The 22,434-nt window shown below is 47.3% G+C and overlaps 1 protein-coding gene across 19 annotated transcripts in view; it reads left to right on the top strand.

The window, feature by feature from the left end:
• The window catches only part of NFASC (neurofascin), a 278,159-nt gene that overhangs the window by 220,362 nt on the left and 35,363 nt on the right, over positions 1–22,434 (top strand). For 14 of the 19 annotated variants that reach the window (XM_075910489.1, XM_075910486.1, XM_075910494.1 and 11 more), the window contains 3 exons: positions 7,113–7,235; positions 8,037–8,210; positions 16,368–16,382. The exons of 1 other annotated variant lie outside the window; for it this stretch is intronic. In XM_075910489.1, coding sequence (XP_075766604.1) covers positions 7,113–7,235; positions 8,037–8,210; positions 16,368–16,382 — 312 coding nt within the window. The remainder of the gene's footprint in view (positions 1–7,112; positions 7,236–8,036; positions 8,211–16,367; positions 16,383–22,434) is intronic. 4 more of the 19 variants (XM_075910505.1, XM_075910503.1, XM_075910504.1 and 1 more) reach the window with 1 other exon arrangement.

Genomic DNA, 22,434 nt, shown 5'->3' with positions numbered 1-22,434 from the left:
AGAGCGACAGAGTGAACAGTGTGGGCTCAGTGCCTGCCACAGACACACAACCCAGCAGTTGTGGGATCCAGTCAAGGGCAAGCTCAGTTCACAGGGCAGACAGGCTACTCCCACCTTCTGTGGACTGGTTCTGTGCCTAAGTCCCAGGCTTAGCCACCGCTGTGATCCGCAGAACCCTGCTGGGCTGCCACCTGGGTCTAGTGGTACCTCAATTGGGTTGGCACGTGGGTTCCCTCAGGGCAGGTGTTTCTGTTGCTGAACACACAATGGCTACGTCTACACTGGCATGATTTTCCGGAAATGCTTTTAACGGAAAAGTTTTCCGTTAAAAGCATTTTCGGAAAAGCACGTCTAGATTGGCAGGACGCTTTTCCGCAAAAGCACTTTTTGCGGAAAAGTGTCCGTGCCAATCTAGACGTGCTTTTCCGCAAAAAAGCCCCGATCGCCATTTTCGCGATTGGGGCTTTTTTGCAGAAATCAAATCTTTGCTGTCTACACTGGCCCTTTTGCGCAAATGTTTTTCGGAAAAAGACTTTTGCCCGAACGGGAGCAGCATTGTATTTCCGCAAAAGCACTGACAATCTTACATGAGATCGTCAGTGCTTTTGCGGAAATTCAAGTGGCCAGTCTAGACACAGCCACCCTGCTGCTGGACTCTGAGCACCAGCTGCCTGAGTCCCAGGCCAATTCTCAAACCAGGCGCTACCCTGCCCATCTTCCCTGCAGGACTCAATCAGGCAGGCAGGCTTAGTGGCTGCTTAACTCCACACAAGTGAGAGGGGTGGAGACAGCCTCCCTTGCTGTGGGTTGAGGTGCTCACCCAGGCTAGAGGATAGCTTGAGGGGGTTTCCTGCCTCTGCCCGAGGCCCAGAGGGGATTGGGAACAGGGGTCTGCCACTTTCCAGAGGAGTGTCCTGAGAGGAGAACAAGGTCTCCCTCATAGCCCAGTGGGCTATAGTAGATGTTGGTTTGATCCACACACACACCCATCCATTCTATCAGAAGGAAGATGAGTAGGTATCTGCTGTCTGTCAAATGAGAACACTAATCCCAGAACTAAGGGCTATTCTGCTGTTGACTGCTCTTCCTTGGCTGGTGAATCTGTTCCACTTTAATTACTTATTACCCAGCTCACAGACTGCCTGACCCTTGTCCAGTGGTTTGGATCCTCGCTGAGGTTGGGAAAGAGCCCGATTCAACCCCCTGCTGCCTGATGAAAAGGGTTTCAAATCGCACCCACCTACCACTCACATGGCCATCCTAACGGCTAGGCTGTGAGGTTTTTCCTCCCGCCCTCGATCGGTTGTGTTCACGTTGTTCCCCTTTAATGCTAAATTGGGCCAATGCAAGGCACAAATGGGAGCAGCCCTCTGTGGCACAGGGGAATTGTGCGCTTTCCTAGAGGCTGAGGTTCCCAAATTCAGTGTTTCTTTCTGCCGGGGGGCGGGGGCTTGGAAGTGGGCGGGAGGCCTTGAAAGGCAGGCGCTCATCCTTTCCTTTTGAAGTGGGTGCCACTTCATGAACTGGTAAATGGTCCAAAGCAAAGCTAACTTGCAAGCAGCCCTGTGTAGGCTGGTAGGTTGTGTGTGAGCTTTGCATGCTGAAGAACCTGGTTCAAGCCAGCAGGGTGGCAAGTGAAAGGTTTAGTGCAGCAAAGTGCTTTCTTGTTGCGAGTTGTTCTATTTTAACTACTATTAAATGGTCCAATGCAAGGCTTAGTCCTAAGCAGCCCTGTATGGCCTAGTGGTCAGGGCCCGCCCCTAGGGAGTTGGAGTGCTTGGTTCGAGTCCCCCTCCCACCTACTTGAGCAGGTCATTGGCTTTAAAGCCTGTGGTGTTTTCCTCTTGATGCCGTGCCCTGTGACTTAACTGTGAACGGGGTGAGCTCCCGGGCTATGGTCACTCTATAGCCCAGCGGTCGGGCTGCTTGCCGTCGGAGGTGAGCGGCTCTGGTTCGAATCCTTCCTCTGCCCAGTTAAGAAGGATTTGGAGAAGGCTGTCCTGCCTCCCAGGGGGAAGTGGGAGGTTCCTGTTTAGGTCCCCATTCACAGGAGGCCATTGTCTTTCTGAAATGGAAGGGGCTCTGAACAGAGATCGCTCACTTCACAGGTAAGTGGTGGATGGGGGCAAGGTTGGAGTGGGTGGGGGGTGGGCCTGGGAGGGGGGAGGGGGGAGGGGTGGTGGCTAGGGGGCCAGGTTGGGGGTGGGGTGGGTGGATAGACGTGGGAGGAGGGAGGAGGGAGGACCCCTGGGAGGTAGGAGAGCCTTGGTCCAACCCCCCTGCAGAGGGGGGGTTGGACCTGGGGTCTCCTACCACCTAGGCGGTAGCCTGGCAGCAGGGGGCAAAAGAGAGACCTGTTTTATTAAACAGCCCAATGAATATTTTAATAAAATGGCCCCCCTGTAGCAGCCACCTGCTGTAAAGCACTTCCCCATAACAGGGATTGAACCAGGGTCCCCAGCATCTCAGGGGAGCACCCAACCCATTACACCACAGAGGGCATCTCTGTAGACAGGCTCTGTTTGGCCCTATTCACAGTTAATTAATTAAAGTAGCAGCAACAGGAAAGGTAGGAGCCACTCCCTCATAAGAGGGCTAGTAGAGGGGAACTGATCCAGGGTCTTCAGCATCCCAGCACAGACCACTAACTGCTGAGCTACAGCAGGCTACTGGATAATAGCTCTTCCTTTGGCCCCATTCATAGTTAATTGAAGTAGCAGCAACAGGAAAGGTAGAAGCCACTCTCTGTTCGAAAGGGAACAGATCCAGGGTCTTCAGCATCCCAGCACAGCCAGCTAACCTCTAAGCTACAGCAGGCTGCTTGGTAACAGGCCTTCCTTTGGCCCCATTCATAGTTAATTAAAGTAGCAGCAACAGAAAAGATGGAAGCCACCCCCTCTTCAAAAGGGAACAGATCCAGAGTCTTCAGCATCCCAGCACAGACCACTAACCTCTAAGCTACAGCAGGGTAGTACCATTTCTTTTAGCCCCATTAACTAACAGAGAACAGTTTCAACAGGACAACTTGAGGGATGTACTCTCTTCAAAGGCCTGCTCTACCCCAAGCAGAAGGCGGAATTAAAACCAAGCTCTCCTTCATCCCAGGTGAAAAAAACAACAACCCCAATCGCTGAGCTATAGTAGGCTTCTCACTTGTGCATCTTGCTTTAGCCCGGTTAACGAAAGTTGATCAAATTCAGCAAGAGCCACTGCCAGTCTAGATGCACCCATGCTGTACAGGGCCATATAAGTAAACATTGCAAAAATCAGGACTGGTTGCTAAATTGTGTGGTTCCAATGAAAATCTATTTGCGCAAAAGCATCCTTGCCAATCTAGACGCTCTTTTGCGGAAATACTTTTAACGGAAAAACTTTTCTGTTAAAAGTGTTTCCGCAAAATCATGCCAGTCTAGACGTAGCCTATAAGTAACAATGCATGGGTGGAGAGGCATTATGGAGGCTGTAACTCTTCCTGGGATGTCTTTTTTAAAGCTTACTTTTACCCCCAGGACTATCATTCATTATAATGTGCAATGAGGGAACTAAAGCTATTGGCTCAAACCCTGAAGCCCTTCAGAATGCAAAATTCCTATAATGGGCTTGCCCACATCAGGGCTTTTCTAAAATTGGACCATTCGATTTCTGTACCATTTGGCCATGTTTGGAACAGCTGCAAATCCTAACAAGCTGGGCTGGTTTTATAACTCCCTTTGGCACAAAACCAGATCTGACAATGCGCTCGCAAGGTGCAGCTTGTCAGGGGGTTTTTAAACCCCTCTCTTCTAATGGATGTAAATTGATATGTACGCACTTCAAAGCTTCCCTTTAAAAGACAAACATTATTCAATACCCCGGATCAATGACAAACTCTGATCATGAGCAAAACCAAGTGCAGGATTTGGCCCACACTGCATAGCAAGTTACTGCTTTAGCAGCAGTGACTATTTCAGCTGTGTGCTCTTCAAGACAGTCTATGATATGTGTGATATGCCGAGCACAAGCAGAGAGGGAGCGTGTCTGGCCTCACTGGAAAGCTGTTCTGTGCTAAGGAGCAGTGTAGTTACCCTGCAGTTTGTCCAGTTTCAGTATCAAATATCAGACACACAAACACAACCCCAACAGATGTGTCTATACAGCTACTCAGTTGCCCTACTGAGCTGCTCTGTTTTGAGCAAAGGACGACTGGCAGGTTACAAACTGTGCCTCCGGGTGCATCATGTGCTACTGTGATCGCTAGAAGGCGGTTGCATGCATGCCTCATAAGATGGACTGAAAATACAGCTAGAGTCATTGCCTTGGAAAGACAAGCCACATCACTCTCACCACATATTTCAAAGAACCCAGTGAGACCTGCCAATCAGACGGGTCTACACCCAGCCCTAAGATTTAAGAGCAAAATCCTGTCCCTCCGGGTGCGCACAAACAAGCTGTACATCCCATGAGCCACCCGCATTGGATGTCTTGGTCCTTGGTGGGCAAAACTGCAAGGGGGCGGTGCATGCTGCTGCCTATGCACCCATCTTACCCTAACGCCTCATTCCTTGGGGAGTGGGGCACACTTCCTAGCTCTCAGAAACGCTAGGCAATAGTGCGGGAACAAGGGGGACTAGGGCCCCATCACTTTGAAAAGTGGCGCCCCCCCTCTTTTTTACTGGCTGTCAGGCCAAGTGAGGGGAGAGGGCAGAGACGAGCAAGCAGAGGAGGGAGTAATGCAAGGGCAGGGGCTTAGGGAGAAGGAGAAACACAAGAGTGGGGGCTTGGAGCAATACGGGGGGTCTCGGGAAAGCGCAGTGCAGAGGGCAGAGTCATGGTCAGGTGCTCGTGCCTTCCCTTCCCCCACGCATACTTTAGGGTGCTTCTGCCCCTCCTGATTTTCAGTACTGTCCTGCTGCCACTGGAGATGCACTAAAGGTGGAAAAACCCTTCCTGGAGCTCCAAGCCTACCCACACCAGGCAGGTTTTAGTCCCCAGTGGCCAAGCATCACTGTGTCCGCTGACTGCTGGGAGCCACACACACATCCCCGCAAGGGCTTGACAGGCTTGGAAGAGGATTAGGTAAAACTGCAAAATATCCCAGGGTAATCTGTGCAATCCTCCCCCCTTCTATTGTCTCCTCCACATCGAGCATTCCTGCCAAAAGGTGAATTACACCAGCCAAGCGCCTGGCTCCATGTGGCTTCGTTGTATTATAACACGAGTAAACCAGGCCCGTTCTGCATCTCAGTACATTATATAGGGAGCAGGCGCAGGACATTACTGATTGTTATACACGGAACAGCCCTTACAGTTTTTCTTTGCAAAGGGAGAGACTTGACCGGCCTCTGGCTACATCTACACTGCAGGCTTCGTGCGCAAGAACTGTTTTGCAGAAGAGGACTTGTGCAAAAAATATTCCACAAGAACACGTCCACACTGCCATGTGCTTTTGCGCAAGAGCGTCCATGGCAGGGTGGATGCTCTCTTGCGCAAGAAAGCTCTGATGGCCATTTTAACCATAGGGGCTTCTTGCGCAAGAAATTCATGTTGCCTGTCTACACTGCCCTCTTGTGGAAGAGCTCTTGCGCAAGAGGACTCATTCCTCATGGGGAGAGAAATAACTCTTCTGGAAAAGCGACGAGGAGTCCTGTGGCACCTTATAGACTAACTGAAGTGTAGGAGCATAAGCTTTCGTGGGCAAAGACCCACTTCGTCAGATGCATGTACATGCATCTGACGAAGTGGGTCTTTGCCCACGAAAGCTTATGCTCCTACACTTCAGTTAGTCTATAAGGTGCCACAGGACTCCTCGTCGCTTTTGCAGATTCAGACTAACACGGCTACCCCTCTGATACTTGAACTCTTCTGGAAGAAGCCCTGTTTTCCTACGCTAAACTGTAAATTTACTTGTGCAAGAACATGCGTGCAGGGTAGACAGCCGGCAAGTTTTTGTTCAAGAATGGCTGTTCTTGCACAAGAAGCATGCAATGTAGACACAGTCTCTGTGTATAACAGCAAACAGCCTTCAGGGTGCCACTAGGGCCAGTGCAGAGATACCCACAAATATATCTAAGTAGACAAACTACACATACAAAGGATGAAATTGGGCCACAAACGCTAACACTTCATCTCCAAAAATGCAAGCATCTGCCACATGAGCCGTAGGAAATCTCCTAGCCCTGGTCTACGCGAGGGCTTTTTTTCAAAATAACCCCCTTTAGGTTGAATTAATAAGCGGAGCCTCCACATGACCAAGCCGCTTATTTAAAAATCTGTACTCATGCTTTCCTCAGGGAATAATGCTAATTTTGAAATAGCGGGAGTGTGGATATGCAATTTCCCTGTAGCGTGGACATGCTATTTCAATTTTGTTATTTTGGGAGTTAGTACATCAATTTTAGTTATTTCAGAATAGCTTCCTAGTGTATACATGCCCCTATTGCAAACTGTAATGATATAGGCAATCTAGCTCCCCAAGAACAAATCCCTCCAACAGCCAGTGATGGCCCTTAGACGGGGAGGACTGAGAGCTAACTACAGAGAATTCTTGGGCAGGTGCCTGGCTGGCAGGTCTTGTCCACATTCTCAGGACCTAACTGATCATCTTATTTGGGGTCAAGGATTCTCTGCACGGGGCCTAAGCCCCTTTCAGGTTTCAGCTAGTGTAAATGGTGGATTCACTGTTGCTTGAAGTCTTTATACTCAGTAATTCAGCAATAGGTTGTGGCTCCATGGTGGGGAGGGGGAATTGAGGGGCTGTGGTCTGCGACAAGCAGGGGGCCAGGCTGGTTGACCATTCTGAATGTAATGTCGGTGAGACGGACACTGCCCTGGTATTGTTCCCATGAGATCAGATTGCAGTACATGCCACACAGTTACTAAATGAATAGACCTGCTTCTGTTGCCTCCAGTGTTGGATTCACATGCACAATTGCTCTGAGGTTAGCTCCATCTCACTGTGCTTATGCAACCCGCTCTGCTGGTGCATGGTTTTTAGGGCCATTTTTGTTCCCATCAGCACCTGACCTTTGTGTGTGTATATCTTTATGATGTCAGCCCGCCTGCACTGTGTACCTTGTTGTAAGGGATGTTGTCTTTTCTTTCCTTCTCCCTCCTGGTCCCATCCTTCTCCCAAGTACCCAGCGCCCCCAGGTATTTCAGAATCCGACAGCCTAACCTGGAAACCATCACTTTGGAGTGGGACCACCCTGAACATCCTAATGGAATTCTCACGGGATACAACCTTAGATACCAAGCCTGTACGTGCCACACCTGTTTGTTTTTCTCAGCTGGTCAGTGATTTCTAACTCATCCAGTGTTCGCTTCGGTGAGAAGGTTATTCAGCGCCAAACCCAGAAAGAGCATCTCCTCCCAGGTGCTACAAGGTATTTTCCCAGCTGTGACGGCACCACAGTGGCCCATTAATTAGAGACTTCCCTGACAAGGTAAAACAGTTGCTGTTTTGGATGGGGACCAATCCTGCTGCAATGCTGAGCGCCTGCAACTTTTCAGTGTAAGCCGCTCGGGGCCGCAGGTGCTCAGCATCTCTCAGGACTTGGCCATAGGGGGCAGGGGGAAATAAGGCTTAACCCAAGAATGCACTAATAAATGGGAAATACAGTAAGAAGGAGGCGATAGTTCCCTCTTCCCACCCCTTCCCTCCCTTAGAAAACTATTGCAGGAAGAGTGAAACTGCCCCAAACAGGGTGGAATTCACTGCTGTGAAAAGGGCCAAAGGAAGGGGCCGTGCCCATTGCAAATTGTATTAGGAGAGCAAAAGCAGGACTCATATCAGTCCTCTGCGTGGATGTGGATCTCATCTCTGGCACCCAGTACAGTTCAGCTGTACCATTCCTCAACGCACATCCCCTTCAGCAGGCAGCGGGCCGTGCTTGCTCTCTCGGATGGGTTGTGCTGTCTCTTGAGCGTAGTCAATCCCAAAGCATATTGGACCATCAGCTGATTTCAACCGGTGTCCCAGAGTGTGAGGCGAGGAAACGTGTAACAGGGCGTGTGTCTGAAACAAAGCTGAAGCCTACACAGCTTGCCTCTCTCCCCAGTTAATGGATCCAAAACGGGCAGAACGCTGGTAGAGAACTTCTCCCCCAACCAAACAAGGTTTACGCTCCAGAGGACAGACCCTATCTCGCGCTATAGATTCTTCCTGCGTGCTAGGACACAGGTGGGAGATGGAGAATCCATCATGGAAGAGTCGCCGGCCCCACTAAATGAAGGTAGGTGGAGGACAGCATTGCTGTGGCTTTGGAGGAGGGGTGCGTACTCCCGGTGGAGTTAAGACACAAGGAGCATTATGCCCGGGTTCTGAAACTACAGGATTACACTGAAAAAATCCCATAGACTAGGTGGTTTTATTGGGGGAACAAGGGTAACCCTCTCACTGTGACAGAAGTAGAGTCAGTGGTCCCTAGGCAAGGAAGTTCCTACCCATTAGTTCTTCGTACAGTTGACAATCTATTCTGTGCCTCAGTTACCCCTCTGTAAGGGATGTGGTGCAGATAAAATTCATTTGTGATTGTGAATTGCTCAGCTACAATATTAATGAGGGCCATATGAGTTAGATAGGCAACTGTAATTTTCAAATTTAGAAAGGTAGGAACTGCCAGAGTGTCTCAGAATAATGGTCTATCTAGCCCAGGATCTTGCCTCAAATAATGGCCAGCACCTGATGCTTGAGAGGAAAGTACAAGAACCCTCAGAGAGGACAGTAATTAAATAATAGTCTACCCTTATGGGAAGTTTCTTCCTGGCCCCAGGTAGTTAGCGGTTGTGTTAAGCCCTGAAGCATGAGGGTTTCTCTCTTTTATTACTGGAGAGAAATGCTTGCTGTGTGCACAGGAGTTAGTTTCCATATGTGTCCCCTTCCTGGTTCTGCCAGCCCCTTCACATGCTGTATAGTACTAGTTAGATATATCCTCTATGAGGATTTTCAGAGTCAGACTCTCTAGTAGACCTTTGCCATCATAAAGATGATTTAGATTAGATATTAAGAAAACTTTGTAACTACAAGGATAATTAAACACTGGAAAAGGTTACCTAGGGAAGTTTTGGAATCCTTGGCACTGGAATTTTAAAGATCAGGTGAGACAAAATACCCATCGGGGATGTTCTGCTTGGCCCTGCCTCAGGGTGGGAGGCCAGACTACACCACCTCTTGAGGTCGCTTCCAGCCCTACATTTCAAAGACCCTCTTACTGTAGCTCCACAAAGAGTTCACCACAGACACGATCGGTGCGGATTCCAGTACACTGAAAAATCTCTGTGAAGAATACAGTTGTGTTGATGTTAGACTTGGAAGACAAAGGGCCACAGCCATCAGGCTGGGATTCATCAGTGGGAGATAAAAACATAGCTGGCGATCTATCCATTTCAAGGGGGCAGGATGCTAGGGCATCTCTACAGTTTAACAAGCAACAGCATCTCTGCTGGATTTCATTGCCCAACCTGATGAGTTGTTAGGGGAGACTGGGAACGTTGGTCCACAGCTACTAACTAGCAGGCAGGAAGGAGAGGTCAGGGCTTTGCATACCATCTGGCAAGAGAAATGAAGGGAGTGAGGAAAAGACCCAAGTTAATGGATGTGTTTTGGGGATCACTATGTGTTTAGTCAGTAGGGGTGGAGTCTATACCAGGGGAGGGAGGTCTAGGTTGGATATTAGGAAAAACTATTTCCCTAGGAGGGTGGTGAAGTACTGGAATGGGTTACCTCGGGAGGTGGTGGAATCTCCATCCCTAGAGGTTTTTAAGTCTCAGCTTGACAAAGCCCTGGCTGGGTTGACTTAGTTGGGATTGGTCCTGCCTTGGCCAGGGGGCTGGACTTGATGACCTCCTGAGGTCTCTTCCAGCTCTAGGATTCTATGATATTTATAAAAGCAACACCACACAGTATTCTGGCATTTTTGTCCTAGAAGAGACCAGCAAAGATGAAAACATCAAGCCAGCCAGTGGCAGGCGGTCTAGTTTATCGGTGTAACTCGGACGACAATCAGAAGGAGACAGTACTGCTGCCTAGTGGTTAGAATCCAAGCTGACAGGGTTTAAATTTGGGGTGCAGTTAATCCATCCCCCAAAAGTAGTGTGCCAGTAGTCTGCAGAGATGCTTCTACTGTGCGCTCTCGCTTTCCTGGAAGAGCACAGATACATCAGATAGCCACCAGAGGGAGCAATGTAACAGTGTTTGGCCGGGGCTCGGAATTCCTCGGAAACAGCTTTGTATCTTCTTTGCAGTGTCAAAGTGCATTTCTGAGACTGTGCCAGTAGCTAAGAACATGGGCAACTCTCTCTTACTTGTAGGGTGCCCAGACCCTAAATAGAATAGCTCACTCATCTATAACTCAGGGTAGGATTCCATGGTCAGAGAAACACAGTGGGTTGACACTCTCAGACTGAGCTATCGCCAACCTATAAAGACAAGGTGCAGTTCTTCGAATGATTGCACATGTCCATTTGAACATAGGTGTGCGCGCTCTCCCCTTCCCAAGCACAAAGTGGGAATTGCTCCCTCAGTGGGGACTTGTCAACTTGGGCACCCCCTACTGAAGGTCGAAAGGGCCAGACCGACTCTTGGCCCTTTCCGTTCCTTCTGATGACCCGTAACAGTCACAAGAACAGCTCTCTTTGCTGCAGTAAGCTTTCCTCAGCTGTCTTCATTTTTTTCTCCAGCTTTCTTCATGCTGTATGCAGGAGTGTAAATAGTTACTAGCTTACTTCATTTTGTTGGTGCTTCTCTGTAACCCAGCAGAGCTCTCATCTGTCCTCCCCTCCTCCCGTGCTATTGCACGCTTTTTCCACTGGGATTCAGACCCTATGTTTGCTGTTACAAGACTCTGTCTTTCAGTGACCTGCCTTCTAGCATAATATTCTGCTAACAATCATAAGAACGGTCATACTGGGTCAGACCAATGATCCATCCAGCCCAGTATCCTGTCTGCTGACAGTGGCCAATACTAGATGCCCCAGAGGGAGGGATCACAACAGGGAATCCTCACGTGAACCCTCCCCTGTCACCCACCTCCGGAGAAACAGAGGCTGGGGACACCATTCCTACCCATCCTGGATAATAGCCATTGATGGACCTAACCTCCATGAATTTATCTAGCTCTTTTTTGAACCCTGTTAAAGACCTAGCCTTCACCACATCCTCTGGCAAGGAGTTCCACAGATTGAATATGCGCTGAGTGAAGAAAAACTTCCTTCTGTTTGTTTTAAACCTAAATCACATGGCCCACTCTCATAACCTCAGCCAGACCCCAACAGCACTGGTTCGCCACACCGCTAGGCCTTTCTTTAGTGATTCCAGTGCTGCTGCTCCTACTCCCAGACCTGATCTTCCAAGACCACAGTTGATTGCTCCACCTGAACGACAGTGCCTTCCATCACAGAAGCTACATGGCTAATTGCCGCAGAGTCAGCCTGTTTGGAGCAGATCTGCCAGGTCCTATGAAGCCACAGGAAGTCCCTTCCCAGGGCTACATAACCTCTCCAAATGGAAGTGGTTCTCCATTTGGACATCTCAACATAGCCTCTCAGCCATGCAGTGATCGCTACAGGCCATTCTTGAGTACTTGGTACACCCGGAACAATAGGGATTAGTGATTTCATCGATTAAGGCACACCTCACAGCTGTTTCAGGATTCTTCCCCTCCCCATTGGATAACCATCCTACTTTCTCATGTGAGATCTCCATTTGTTTTCTCAAGGGCCTAGAGAGATTATGCCCACAAAAACAAGTGCTCATTCCTCCGAGGGACCTAAGCCTGCCTCCAGTATGAACCACGCAAACTGTGCCACCTGTCCTATCATCCCCGGAAGGTGGCCTTTCCAGTAACTAGTATTTCAGTCAGAATGGTCTTGGACAGCTGTACCCTTAGGTCAGAAGCCTCATATATGCGATCTTCTTTAAGGATACGTGCAGCTGCATCCTGCCTTCTTCCCAGAGGTGGTTTTGCACTAATCAGCCAGTCTTCCTGGCAGTTTTCTACTAAAGCCACACACAAACAGGGAGGAATACAGTTTCCACCCTCTGGACCTCAGGTGTGCCCTAGTACTCTACACAGAGACGACCAGACCGTCCATAGATCCACCCAGCTCTTCACAGTGGTTGCTGATGGGATGAAAGGTCTCCCCATCTTGACTCAGAGGACCTCATCCTGGATCATGTCATGCATTGGCACATGTGACGAGCAGGCAGGTGTACCACCACCTGCTATCCTGACTGGCCATAGCACCAGGTACAAGCATCAATGGTGTTCCTGGTCCCATTCCCTGTCCTGGATGCCTGCAGAGCAGCGACTTGGTTGTCAGTACATGCCTTTTCTACTCATGACACCATCGCTCAACAGCCAAACATGATGCCAGTTGCAGTCAGCCTGTCTGTGGACTCCAAGCCCACCATGTATACAACTACTACATGTATACAGCTCTTCATGTTTCCCCCCACACACACACTCTTTTCCTTCTCTCCCCTCCTCTCCTATTTATTTTAGTTCTGGACATCCAACACTTTGGGCATCTGAAGAAGTGGGCTGTGCCCACGAAAGCTCATGATCCCATCTCCATGTTTTGTTAGTCTTTAAAGTGCTACCAGACAATTTGTTGGTTTTTAAACTTCTTGGGAGTCACTTGCACTGGAATGGACACATGAAATCACCTGAAGAAGCAAAAATTACTAACTTTTCTGTAACTGTTGTTCATCAAGATGTGCTGCACCTGTCCTTTCCAAGACCCCTCCCTCCGACCCTTTTGTCAAAGTCCGCCAGAAAGAAGGGACTGAGAGGGTATGGGGTCAACTGGGCCCTTTATACCAGCATCCTGAGTGTACTGCACCAGAGGTTGCCAGACCCAATGGGTACCGCTGAGGAAAAATTTCTGGTGATTAAGAACATAAGAGCGGCCATACTGGGTCAGACCAAAGGTCCATCTAGCCCAGTAGCCTGTCTGCCAACAGTGACAAACGCCAGATACCCCAGAGGGAATGAACAGAACAAGTGACCATCAAGTGATACACCCCTGTCACCCATTCCCAGCTTCTAACAAATAGAGGCTAGGGACATCATCCCTGCCCGTCTGGCTAATAGCCATTGATGGACCTAACCTCCATGAATTTATCTAGTTCTTTTTTGAACCCTATTAAAGTCCTGTCCTTCACCACATCCTCTGGCAAGGAGTTCCACAGGTTGACTGTGCATTGTGTAAAGAAATACTTCCTTTCGTTAGTTACCTGCTACCTATTACATGCCAGAGCGCACACACACTTACATCGAGATGTACTGCATACATTTTTTCCACCAGAATTGCTGCTTGACAACCACTTATCAATGTCTCTCATCCAACAGGGATTTCATTTATTGTGGTGAGCCAAATTAGGTTAGGCCCCAATCTTATCCGGATAAAGCACTTTGTAAATACAAAACCCTAAGGCTGTGTCTACATTGGCAAGATTTAGCGCAAAAGTGGCCACTTTTGCACAAAATCTTGCCGCCTGTCTACACTGGCCATGAGTATTTGTGCAAGAATACTGACATTCTACTGTATACTCTGCTTCTTGCTCAAATATTCTGATGCTCCCGCTCAGGGATAAGTCCTCTTGCGCAAGTGTTCTTGCGCAAGAGGCCAGTGTAGACAGGTAACATCAATTTCTTGCGCAAGAAATCCCGATGGCTAAAATGACCATCAGAGCTTTCTTGCGCAAGAGAGCGTCTACACTGGCACGGATGCTTTTGCGCAAAAGCAAATCTTTTGCGCAAAGGCACATGCCAGTGTAGACGCTCTCTTACTCAAATACTCTAACGCAAAAACTCTTGCGTTTAGAGTATTTGTGCTAAATCTTGCCAGTCTAGATGTAGCCTAATTGTGTTTTTAAGTCTTTGGAATGTTCACATCCCAGCACCAACCTTTGCAGCTCCCCTGTGTTAAGCATCACGCAACAGAGCCTGCATATTTCCTGGCAATCTTAAACTGTTTTTATTGTCACAAGGGGAGTTATAAAACAAATGCATCCACCAGTCAGCAGAACCCCAAGAGCCACCACAGAGACAGGCTGGAGGAGGGGGGGGGCCCGCTGCCACTTTCCCATCACCCCTCTAATCAATAGACGACCCGCAGAAGGAAAAAGCTACAACTCACGGATTCATAATAGGATAAAATGCTCTTTGTGAGACATCCATCCAACCGAGTGAAAGTTCAGGAGCCCTTAGGGATGGAAGACAGACAAAGCCGGCGCTTTCTATTCTATAGCATTTGCTAACAGACATACAATTCAGTTAGACTTCCGATTTTATTTAATGGGTGTTTGCTTGCCTTTCTCCTCCTTAATTGTGGTGGGTGGGAAAAGTAACCGATTGAAAATACAGTAAAAATGAAATACTTCCTACGGGCCTTTAAGCAGACCAGCTCCAGAACTGTTACACAGCATTGTAATATTAGCAAAGATTGAATTTCAGTGGTGGTCCCTGCCAGACACTATGTATTTCTGAAGCAGGCGCTTCAGTGAATGCACTGCTAAGAAGACAGGTACTGGATATGGATACTATCCTGTAGATTTGTTTGTTCTACATATGCTTGTTATTCACTTTGCTGGGTTATAGATAGTCATACTCAGTAGTGAAATAGTAATAGAAATGTAGCCGTGTTAGTCTGGTCTTGCTGAAACAAAAGACAGGACTATGCAGCACTTTAAAGACTAACAAGATGGTTTATTAGGTGATGAGCTTTCGTGGGCCAGACCCACTTCCTCAGATCAATTTGTGGAAGAAAATTGGCATGACCAAATATAACAAAGGGATATGTCAATTTTATGTGATTGCTTTTTTTGATTATATCCCTTTGGTCTATATAGTCATGCCAATTTTCTTCCACAATTTGATCTGAGGAAGTGGGTCTGGCCCACAAAAGCTCATCACCCAATAAACCATCTTGTTAGTCTTTAAAGTGCTGCATAGTCCTGTCTTTTGTTTCAGTGGTGAAAGTAACTTAACATTTCTTATAGGTAGTATCCTATTGCATCCTGCGTCCCTATCAGTTCTTTAAATAGCTCCCTGCTGGCTTTTGCTCCAGCTTCCTAACAGATCTACAGCATTTGCCCACAGCTATCTCACAGTGCTAGTGGAGATTCCTTGTATTTCCTTCCTCGTACTTGGAATGAGAAATAATTGTCTCAGAAATCCCTGTAAATACAGGCCCTGTGAATGTCAGCCTGAACAGAGCTTGTGTTCAAAGCAAGTTTCCCTTTCCTGGCCAATGACACTCACTAAGAGTGAATCTTTTAGTGAAAACAAACAGCAAGGATGAGATCTGGTATTCTAAGCCGCATGAGAAAAGTGAGCAGGATTTGGCTCTTGAACATGAGAGCTGGTAGGTCTCAACACACGGCTAAGTTAGGCAGGATTCGATTCGTGAACATATGCACAGTGTTGTTTATCAGCTTTAAATGACTACGGTTTGAATTTTTACATATTTGCTATCAACCCCCTAAAAAGAACTTGGAACTCAATGGGAGAAGGTTCAGATTACAGCAGCTTGGGTCAGATTCACCTTACATAAGTAATATGAGCCTGAGGTTGGACTTTACAGAAAGCTAACCATGCAAGGTGAGATTTTGTCCTTAGTTGAATGAAATGTAAGCACCCGCTTAAATGCTTTCCTTAATCAAAGGCACGCATCAGGGCAGAGCCTGATCATTAGTATCCGTTCGCTCAGGAGGTGGGGTGTGTTTCACTGAGGCTATGTCTACTCTACGAGTTTTTGCTGAAAAAATATGCTAATGAGGGTCTCTTTTGCATGAGTCTCTATCTCATTTGCATATTTTCTGCCAATCCGTTTTTGCACTAGGGGCTTATGTGCAAAAACAAGCAGTGTGGACGTTTTCTTTTTGCGCAAAATCCCCTTTTTCCGCAAGATCCTTATGCCCCAAAAAAGGAGGTATACCGATCTTGCAGGAAAAGGGGGTTTTGCGCAAAAAGAAAATGTCCACACTGCTTGTTTTTACGCAAAAACCCCTAGCGCAAAAACAGATCGGCAAAAAATATGCAAATGAGATCGCAGCTCATGCAAATGAGTCCCTCATTAGCATATTTTTGGCTGAGAAAACTCGTACTGTAGATGACGCCTGGGAGTGATGTTTCATTTGACAGTTCTCGGGAATCTTCCTTCTCTTTGGCCTATGCAAATAGCTATCAATAACAGGCAACTGTTGGGGTGTGTGTGGCTAATGAATTTTCTCTCTCTCTCTCAAAGCCTTTGGTGACAGTGTGAATGACTGATCCCCTAGTCTCACAAGTGTGCTGTGGTTTTATGTGTTCCTTTGTTTTCTCTTCTCCTCTCTTCTATGCTGTCCTCGTATTCTCCTCCCTATATCTGGCCGCTGAACTCCGAAGCCACTCCAACCCCAGGTATCGTACCAGCTGGAGGCGGAGGTAACAGGCATGGGGCAATGCGCCATCAAGGGCTGTCTCTAGGGTGTGCTGGCACTTACGCATGTACCACATTAACCCATTCAATGAGCAAACTAAGCTATTGGGGGATAAAATGGCTATAAGGAACACTGCTGTTTGGAGCAAAGCACCGCAGACAGGGAGAAGAAAATACCGTGGTACTACCATTAAAGTTGTTAGCATCAGTACATCTCTGCACAGTACTCAGCCCCTGGTAATGGTCTGCAGGAGCTAGCATCAGAAAAATAAAATGAAACCTACTTCCTCCTGCTTTTGCTGCAGAAGCACCCAACTCAGGGAAAGCAGTGTGCGGCCTTGTCATTAGGGCATGGACGCAGGGCAAGGCAGGTTGTAGCCCAACTCTGCACAAGCTGCTTTCCCTTTATGCATCGCTGTCCTCTACTCTGTCCAGTGGGGACAATGCGTGGCATTCATACTGCCCGAGGGTGTAACGTGCAGCTTAATTAACGTACACCCTCAGAATGCTATGGCGATGCTAAGAGATACCATGTACAAACACCCACCCACCAGCACAGAGGGGTAGTCTCCTTTGACAATGCAGCATTTTACACAAATAATGGCACCACACACTGAAAATCCTTGTACAGCTCTAGGGCAGCTGTATCATCTAGAAACACACATGTGAGTTGCTCGTGTGTGTTTTGCACAGACAATTCTACATGCGAACACCACAGTGTACACGACACACTCTCTCCTATGGCCAGCAGTTAGAGAGCTCTCTCTTTCCCATGCTTCCATTGAAAGGGTTAAGGGTTTTTGCAGCAGCTATGCATGTCTGCATGTGAGGCTATTTGCTGGCTTTGCCCTCTGCTGTATATTTCCATCACAGCACTGAGATACAGAGAAACTACGTTCTTTTGAACGGGGGGGTGGGGGGGCTCTGTCTGCTTTCTAGGAAACCTAAATCCCCAACTACCCAACATGTGTCAACCCTGCAAACACTAAAGCATAGCTTCTGAAACCTTTTTTGCAGGGGAGGGAGGGAGAATAATGAGGGGGTTTTCCCCTGTGTAAATATAACAGGATCCGTGGCATGCAGCTTTCGGAGAAATGACTTTTTCAGAACATAGCATTTGAGATTTTTGCAGAAGCAGTTGCAGCCCAGCTGATCCAGTCAGAATGATTCTGATAAGCAGTACATGGGTGTCTACCAGCAAATGCATCCCAAATACCCTGTGCCAATGAAAAGCTATTGATCTGAGATGCCAACACTCATTTTTGCATGCATGAAAGGGATCTGTAAGAAGCCATGCTTTATATTCCGGGACACAGTTCTGAGGATTGGGTAGGGGCATTTGGTTTTCCTTGTAAGGAAATGGGATTTCTACGGGAAATTTGCCTGTGTGATGACTGCAAACAGTGCCTGTTTTCCATCACAAAATGGTGCATTTTAGGTTCTGCTTTTCTACTCCCACAGATGCCCTCCCCCCATTTTGTTACAGCAGTGTTTGTTTAATCAATATTATTTTGCAAACTTCCCTAACTTACAGACCTGTCTTTCTTTTACTGTATTGTCCCTTCCTAAAACAAAGGGTACCAGATTGGTCTGCTCTGAGCTTTGAAGTAATGAATATAAAACATACACTTTTCCCATATGGTTTCATACAACCAAAGGAACAAGAAACATCTCATTTCAACCCTAGCTTAAAAGAGTTCATGGAGATCTAAAATTCCTCTCTGGGCCAGGACCAGTGTTTCTAGCTTTGGCGGATCCCGTTGAATCTTAAAATCACATCTTTCTTCTTATTGCATCCTGGCAGTTTCATCATGACTGTAGCCGTTCATATTTCTCAAACTGCGGAAGTTAGAAGGAATGCCTTGCCCTTTGGCTAGTGAGTCCTAAGCTCTCACTGTAAAGGAACAGAAAGGTTAGTTTGTATTCAAGGGGCCACGAAGATGATGTTTGAACTGAAAACGAGGAGAAATGTTAGTAACTGAAATGATGTGCTTGGTAAGATCAGATAGACGCCATTCCTAGCTTTTCAATGGCAAACAATATTTGTTTCTTCCCATAGCAGTGTGAGATACACTGGTCTGTAATGGGACCACTTGTCCCTCAGTCAAACACAGGGGTGGGCAAATACCGGCTCATGGGATGGATCCGGTCCACCAGGGGAAGCTCCCACTGTGCCCCCACCATGATATTTACCTGCACAGCCGCAGGTACCGATGACCACAGCTCCCGTTAGCCGTGGATCACTAATCCTGACCAATGAGAGCTGTGGGAAGTGGTGTCCTGGTCCCCGCCTCTCCCGACCACTCCCATTGGTCAGGATATGTGGCCAATGGGAGATGCGATCACTGGTGCCTGCCGCCATGCAGGTACATATAGAGGTGGCAACCTGCCGGCGGCTAACCCTGGTGAACCACTGCCAGGTTATTACCCATCTCTGGTCTAACATAAGTAGCAGGGATACATGAGACTAGAATTAGAAATCACCGCCCTTGTAGCAGTTTAAAATTTCACTCCACATTGTGCCCCAGGGTATGATTAGTAGATTTATGCTTGCAAGGATTAGATTGTTGGTGTCATCTGATATTAATTGTATTTGACCTAGAAGGCTCTTTATCATCCTAAGAAGTGTAGGTTTCTAGTACAATTTTGTTTGACCTTCTTATATAGACTCATCTCTCTGCTCACCAACTTAGATTTTCTTGGCTCCTTGGATGCTCTGTTACAGTGAAACTGCTACTAATCTCAAGATCTTTTTCACTCAAAAATGGTCCTTTTGGGGGGACTGCAGGGGTGGACGGGGGAATGACCAACACCCCCTTTTCCAAGTCTGTTGCAACTGTGTATGGGAAATCAGATGACGTTAATGAAATCAAGCCAAACGCTTCATCCTTTCAGATTTACATTTCATGACCATGCCAGATCTAGAGAGGGGCACAGGCACAAGGATGGGATTCCCGTGTAAAAACCCAAAGGGGTCTCATTTACATATGGAAGAAACAAAACATTTGATAGTCCACACAGAGCTGCATCCCTGCAGCACTGTTGTAGAAGATTGCAACCAAAAACCCAAATGGTTTTTGTTCCTTCACATAATACCGTACAGATTAAAACTGGAAGCTTTTTCCAAGCTCGAAAGGATTGTATTTTAAATGGCTAAATGCTGATTTTTGTTGGTTTCTCCTTTGCCCCCCTTCTATAAAGGGGTTCAACGAGGAAAAGAATCCTGCACTTGGGACAGAAGAATCCCAAGCATTGCTACAGGCTGGGGACTAACTGGCTAAGCAGTAGATCTGCAGAAAAGGGACTGGGGATTAGAAAAGCTGGATATGAGTCAACAGTGAGCCCTTGTAGTCAAGAAGGCTAATGGCATATTGGGGTGCATTAGATGGGGCATTGCCAGCAGCCCTAGGGAAGTGATTATTCCCCTTTATTTGGCACTAGTGAGGCCACATTTGGAGTACTGCATCCAATTCCGGGCCCCCCATCACAAGAAGGATGGACACACTGGAGAAAGTCCAGTGGAGGGCAACAAAAATGATTAGGAGGCTGGAGTGAAGGATTTATGAGGAGAAGCTGAGGGATTTGGGCTTATTTAGTCTACAGAACAGAAGAGTGAGGTGGGGATTTGATAGCAGCCTTCAACTACCCGAAGGGGGGTTCTAAAGAGAATGGAGAGAAGCTGTTTGCAGTAGTGACAGATGGCAGAACGAGGAGCAATGGTCTCAAGTTGCAGTGAGGGAGGCCTAGGTTGGATATTAGGAAAAACTATTTCACTAGGGAGGTGAGGAAGCACTGGGATGGGTTCCTTAGGGAGGTGGTGGAATCTCCATCCTTAGAGATTTTTAAGTCCCGGCTTGGCAAAGTCCTGGCTGGGATGATTTAGTTGAGATTGCTCCTACTTCTAGTAGGGAGTTGGAATCGGTGACCTCCTGAGGTCTCTTCCAACACTCTGATAAAAGGAGTAGAGTTGGGGAGAATGTCACCCTTAACACTAGACACAGAGGCTATGTCAACACCGCAAGCTTCTTGCGCAAGAAGCTTTTTGCAGAAGAGATCTTCCACAAAAACTTCTTGCACATGAGCATGTCCACACTGCAAAAGCACATCAGAAAAGAGATGCGCTTTTGCACAAGAGAGCATCCATACTGCATGGACACACATCATGCTTCTTTCAATAAGCTCTTTTTGCGCAAAAAAACCCTGTTTCCCATCCACACACATCTTTTTGCGCAAGAGTTCTTGTGCAAAAAGGAGTTATTCCTTGTAGAAAGAGGAATATCTATACCGCAGAAACCCCTCAGGTTCTGTAAATTTTCTTGCTCAAAAACACGCTTGAGGTGTAGACGCTCCGCGAGTTTTTGCGCAAAAACAACTGGTTTTGCACAAAAACTCTGCAGTGTAGACATTTCCTGACAATGATAGAAAAGTATCCCTTGTGGAAAACTGCAGACCTCTCTTTTATGCAGGCCGTTCAATCTGGCAATCTAATGTGAAAAACCATCCCTTGATTTTCCTTCTGGGTTTTCTACAGTTATTAGATTTGAACAAATTAGTGTAATTTTTTTCTGTGTACAATTTCCTCCTGTTGAAAGAAAAAAATCTCTTGGTAATGCATTTGGTTATCCATCCAAATTCATAAAAAATTAATCACCTCCCCCCAAGCCTACTGATTCTATAGAGATGCTCAGGGGTAAAGTAGTGATTGCAGCCTAACAGCACATTAAAAGCTTCTCTAAATAATTAAAGAGCAATAGGGGCGTGCATGGTTTTGTCATATTTCACTGCACATTCAGGACTGCACCCCCCGGTTTCTGAGGACTTGAATTCATAGAGGAGTGGGAGATAGCCATGAATCTCTAGCCTAGTGCTGGAGCACAAAAGGAGACAAAAAGCATGGGGGAGTCCTACATAAAACCCACTTTCTAATCCGGTGATTGTAGCACAGAAGATGGGCCCATCTGCCTGATGAAAAACCTTCTCCTCACATGGAGTGTAGGCGCCTGTCAACTCTCCATTCCTGCTGTTGATCTGAATGGTCTTGGGAGAAAACAGTGATGGGGTTATTAGCGTATGCAGGTTCCAGCAAAGAGCTTAAGTGGAGTCAGCACGCCATGAAGAATCCATTATGTCCCAGGTCTCTCTCATTTACTTTTGGATTAATTAGCCTATTAACTCCAGCAGCCAGTGTGTCTGCAGCACTTCCAATCCATTTTATCCGAACAACTGCTCCTCACCCCTGGGACTCCATCTTCTGGCAGCGTCCTCAGTATCTGTAGAAGGAAGCTTAGGAGAGGATGGACTGGGCTCACAAAAGCTCAGGGTCCATCTGGATCAGAGCCTACCCGGCCTTCAGAAGAGTTGACAAGGAGGCGGCTTTGCAATGCTGAGGATGGTGCTTTACATATTATTGATCCTGTGTTTTAGGGAGAGTGAATTGTCCAGTGATTTAGAGCAAGGGAAATGGAAGTGGTAGACAACAGCAGACTCCTGGGTTTTATTTCTGATTTGCTGTTGGAACCTGGGCAAATCAATTAGCTCTAGATTTTCATACCTGGGCTTCCAGATTTGGTGGGTGCCGTTTTGCCCTGCCATTTAAGAGCAACGTTTTCAAAAGTGGCCTGTGATTTCCAGACTTGCTGAGGATCTTGCAGGCCCCATTAACTTCAACTAGAGCAGTCAGTGCCCACCCTTTTGAAAACCAGACTTAACGTGTCTCCTGTCTCCTGAACATCAGAGGCCACACTTGAAATTGTTGGCCCTAGTCGCTAAAATCCCTTGCTGGGGCCTGCAAATGGGGACTATCGGTGACTAAATAAGGCACGCTGCCAAAGTTCATTATTTTGTGCCGGCTAAAACATAGAGTAGAATTTTCAAAAGCACCCGGGTGACTAAAGAACATGGATCCTACTGAAAGGGCCTTGAAAGTTAATGGGACTTGTGCTCCTCCATTAGGTGCTTCCGAAAAATTCTTCATTTCCCCGTGGCTCCATTTTCATATCTGCCGCCTGGCAACAATGATACTTTCTCCCACAG

Source organism: Pelodiscus sinensis, chromosome 27 (genome assembly GCF_049634645.1).
Source record: "Pelodiscus sinensis isolate JC-2024 chromosome 27, ASM4963464v1, whole genome shotgun sequence".
Lineage (NCBI taxonomy): Eukaryota > Metazoa > Chordata > Testudines > Trionychidae > Pelodiscus > Pelodiscus sinensis.
The sequence above is the reverse complement of the archived record's forward strand: the minus strand, read 5'-3'. Positions and strand labels throughout refer to the sequence as shown.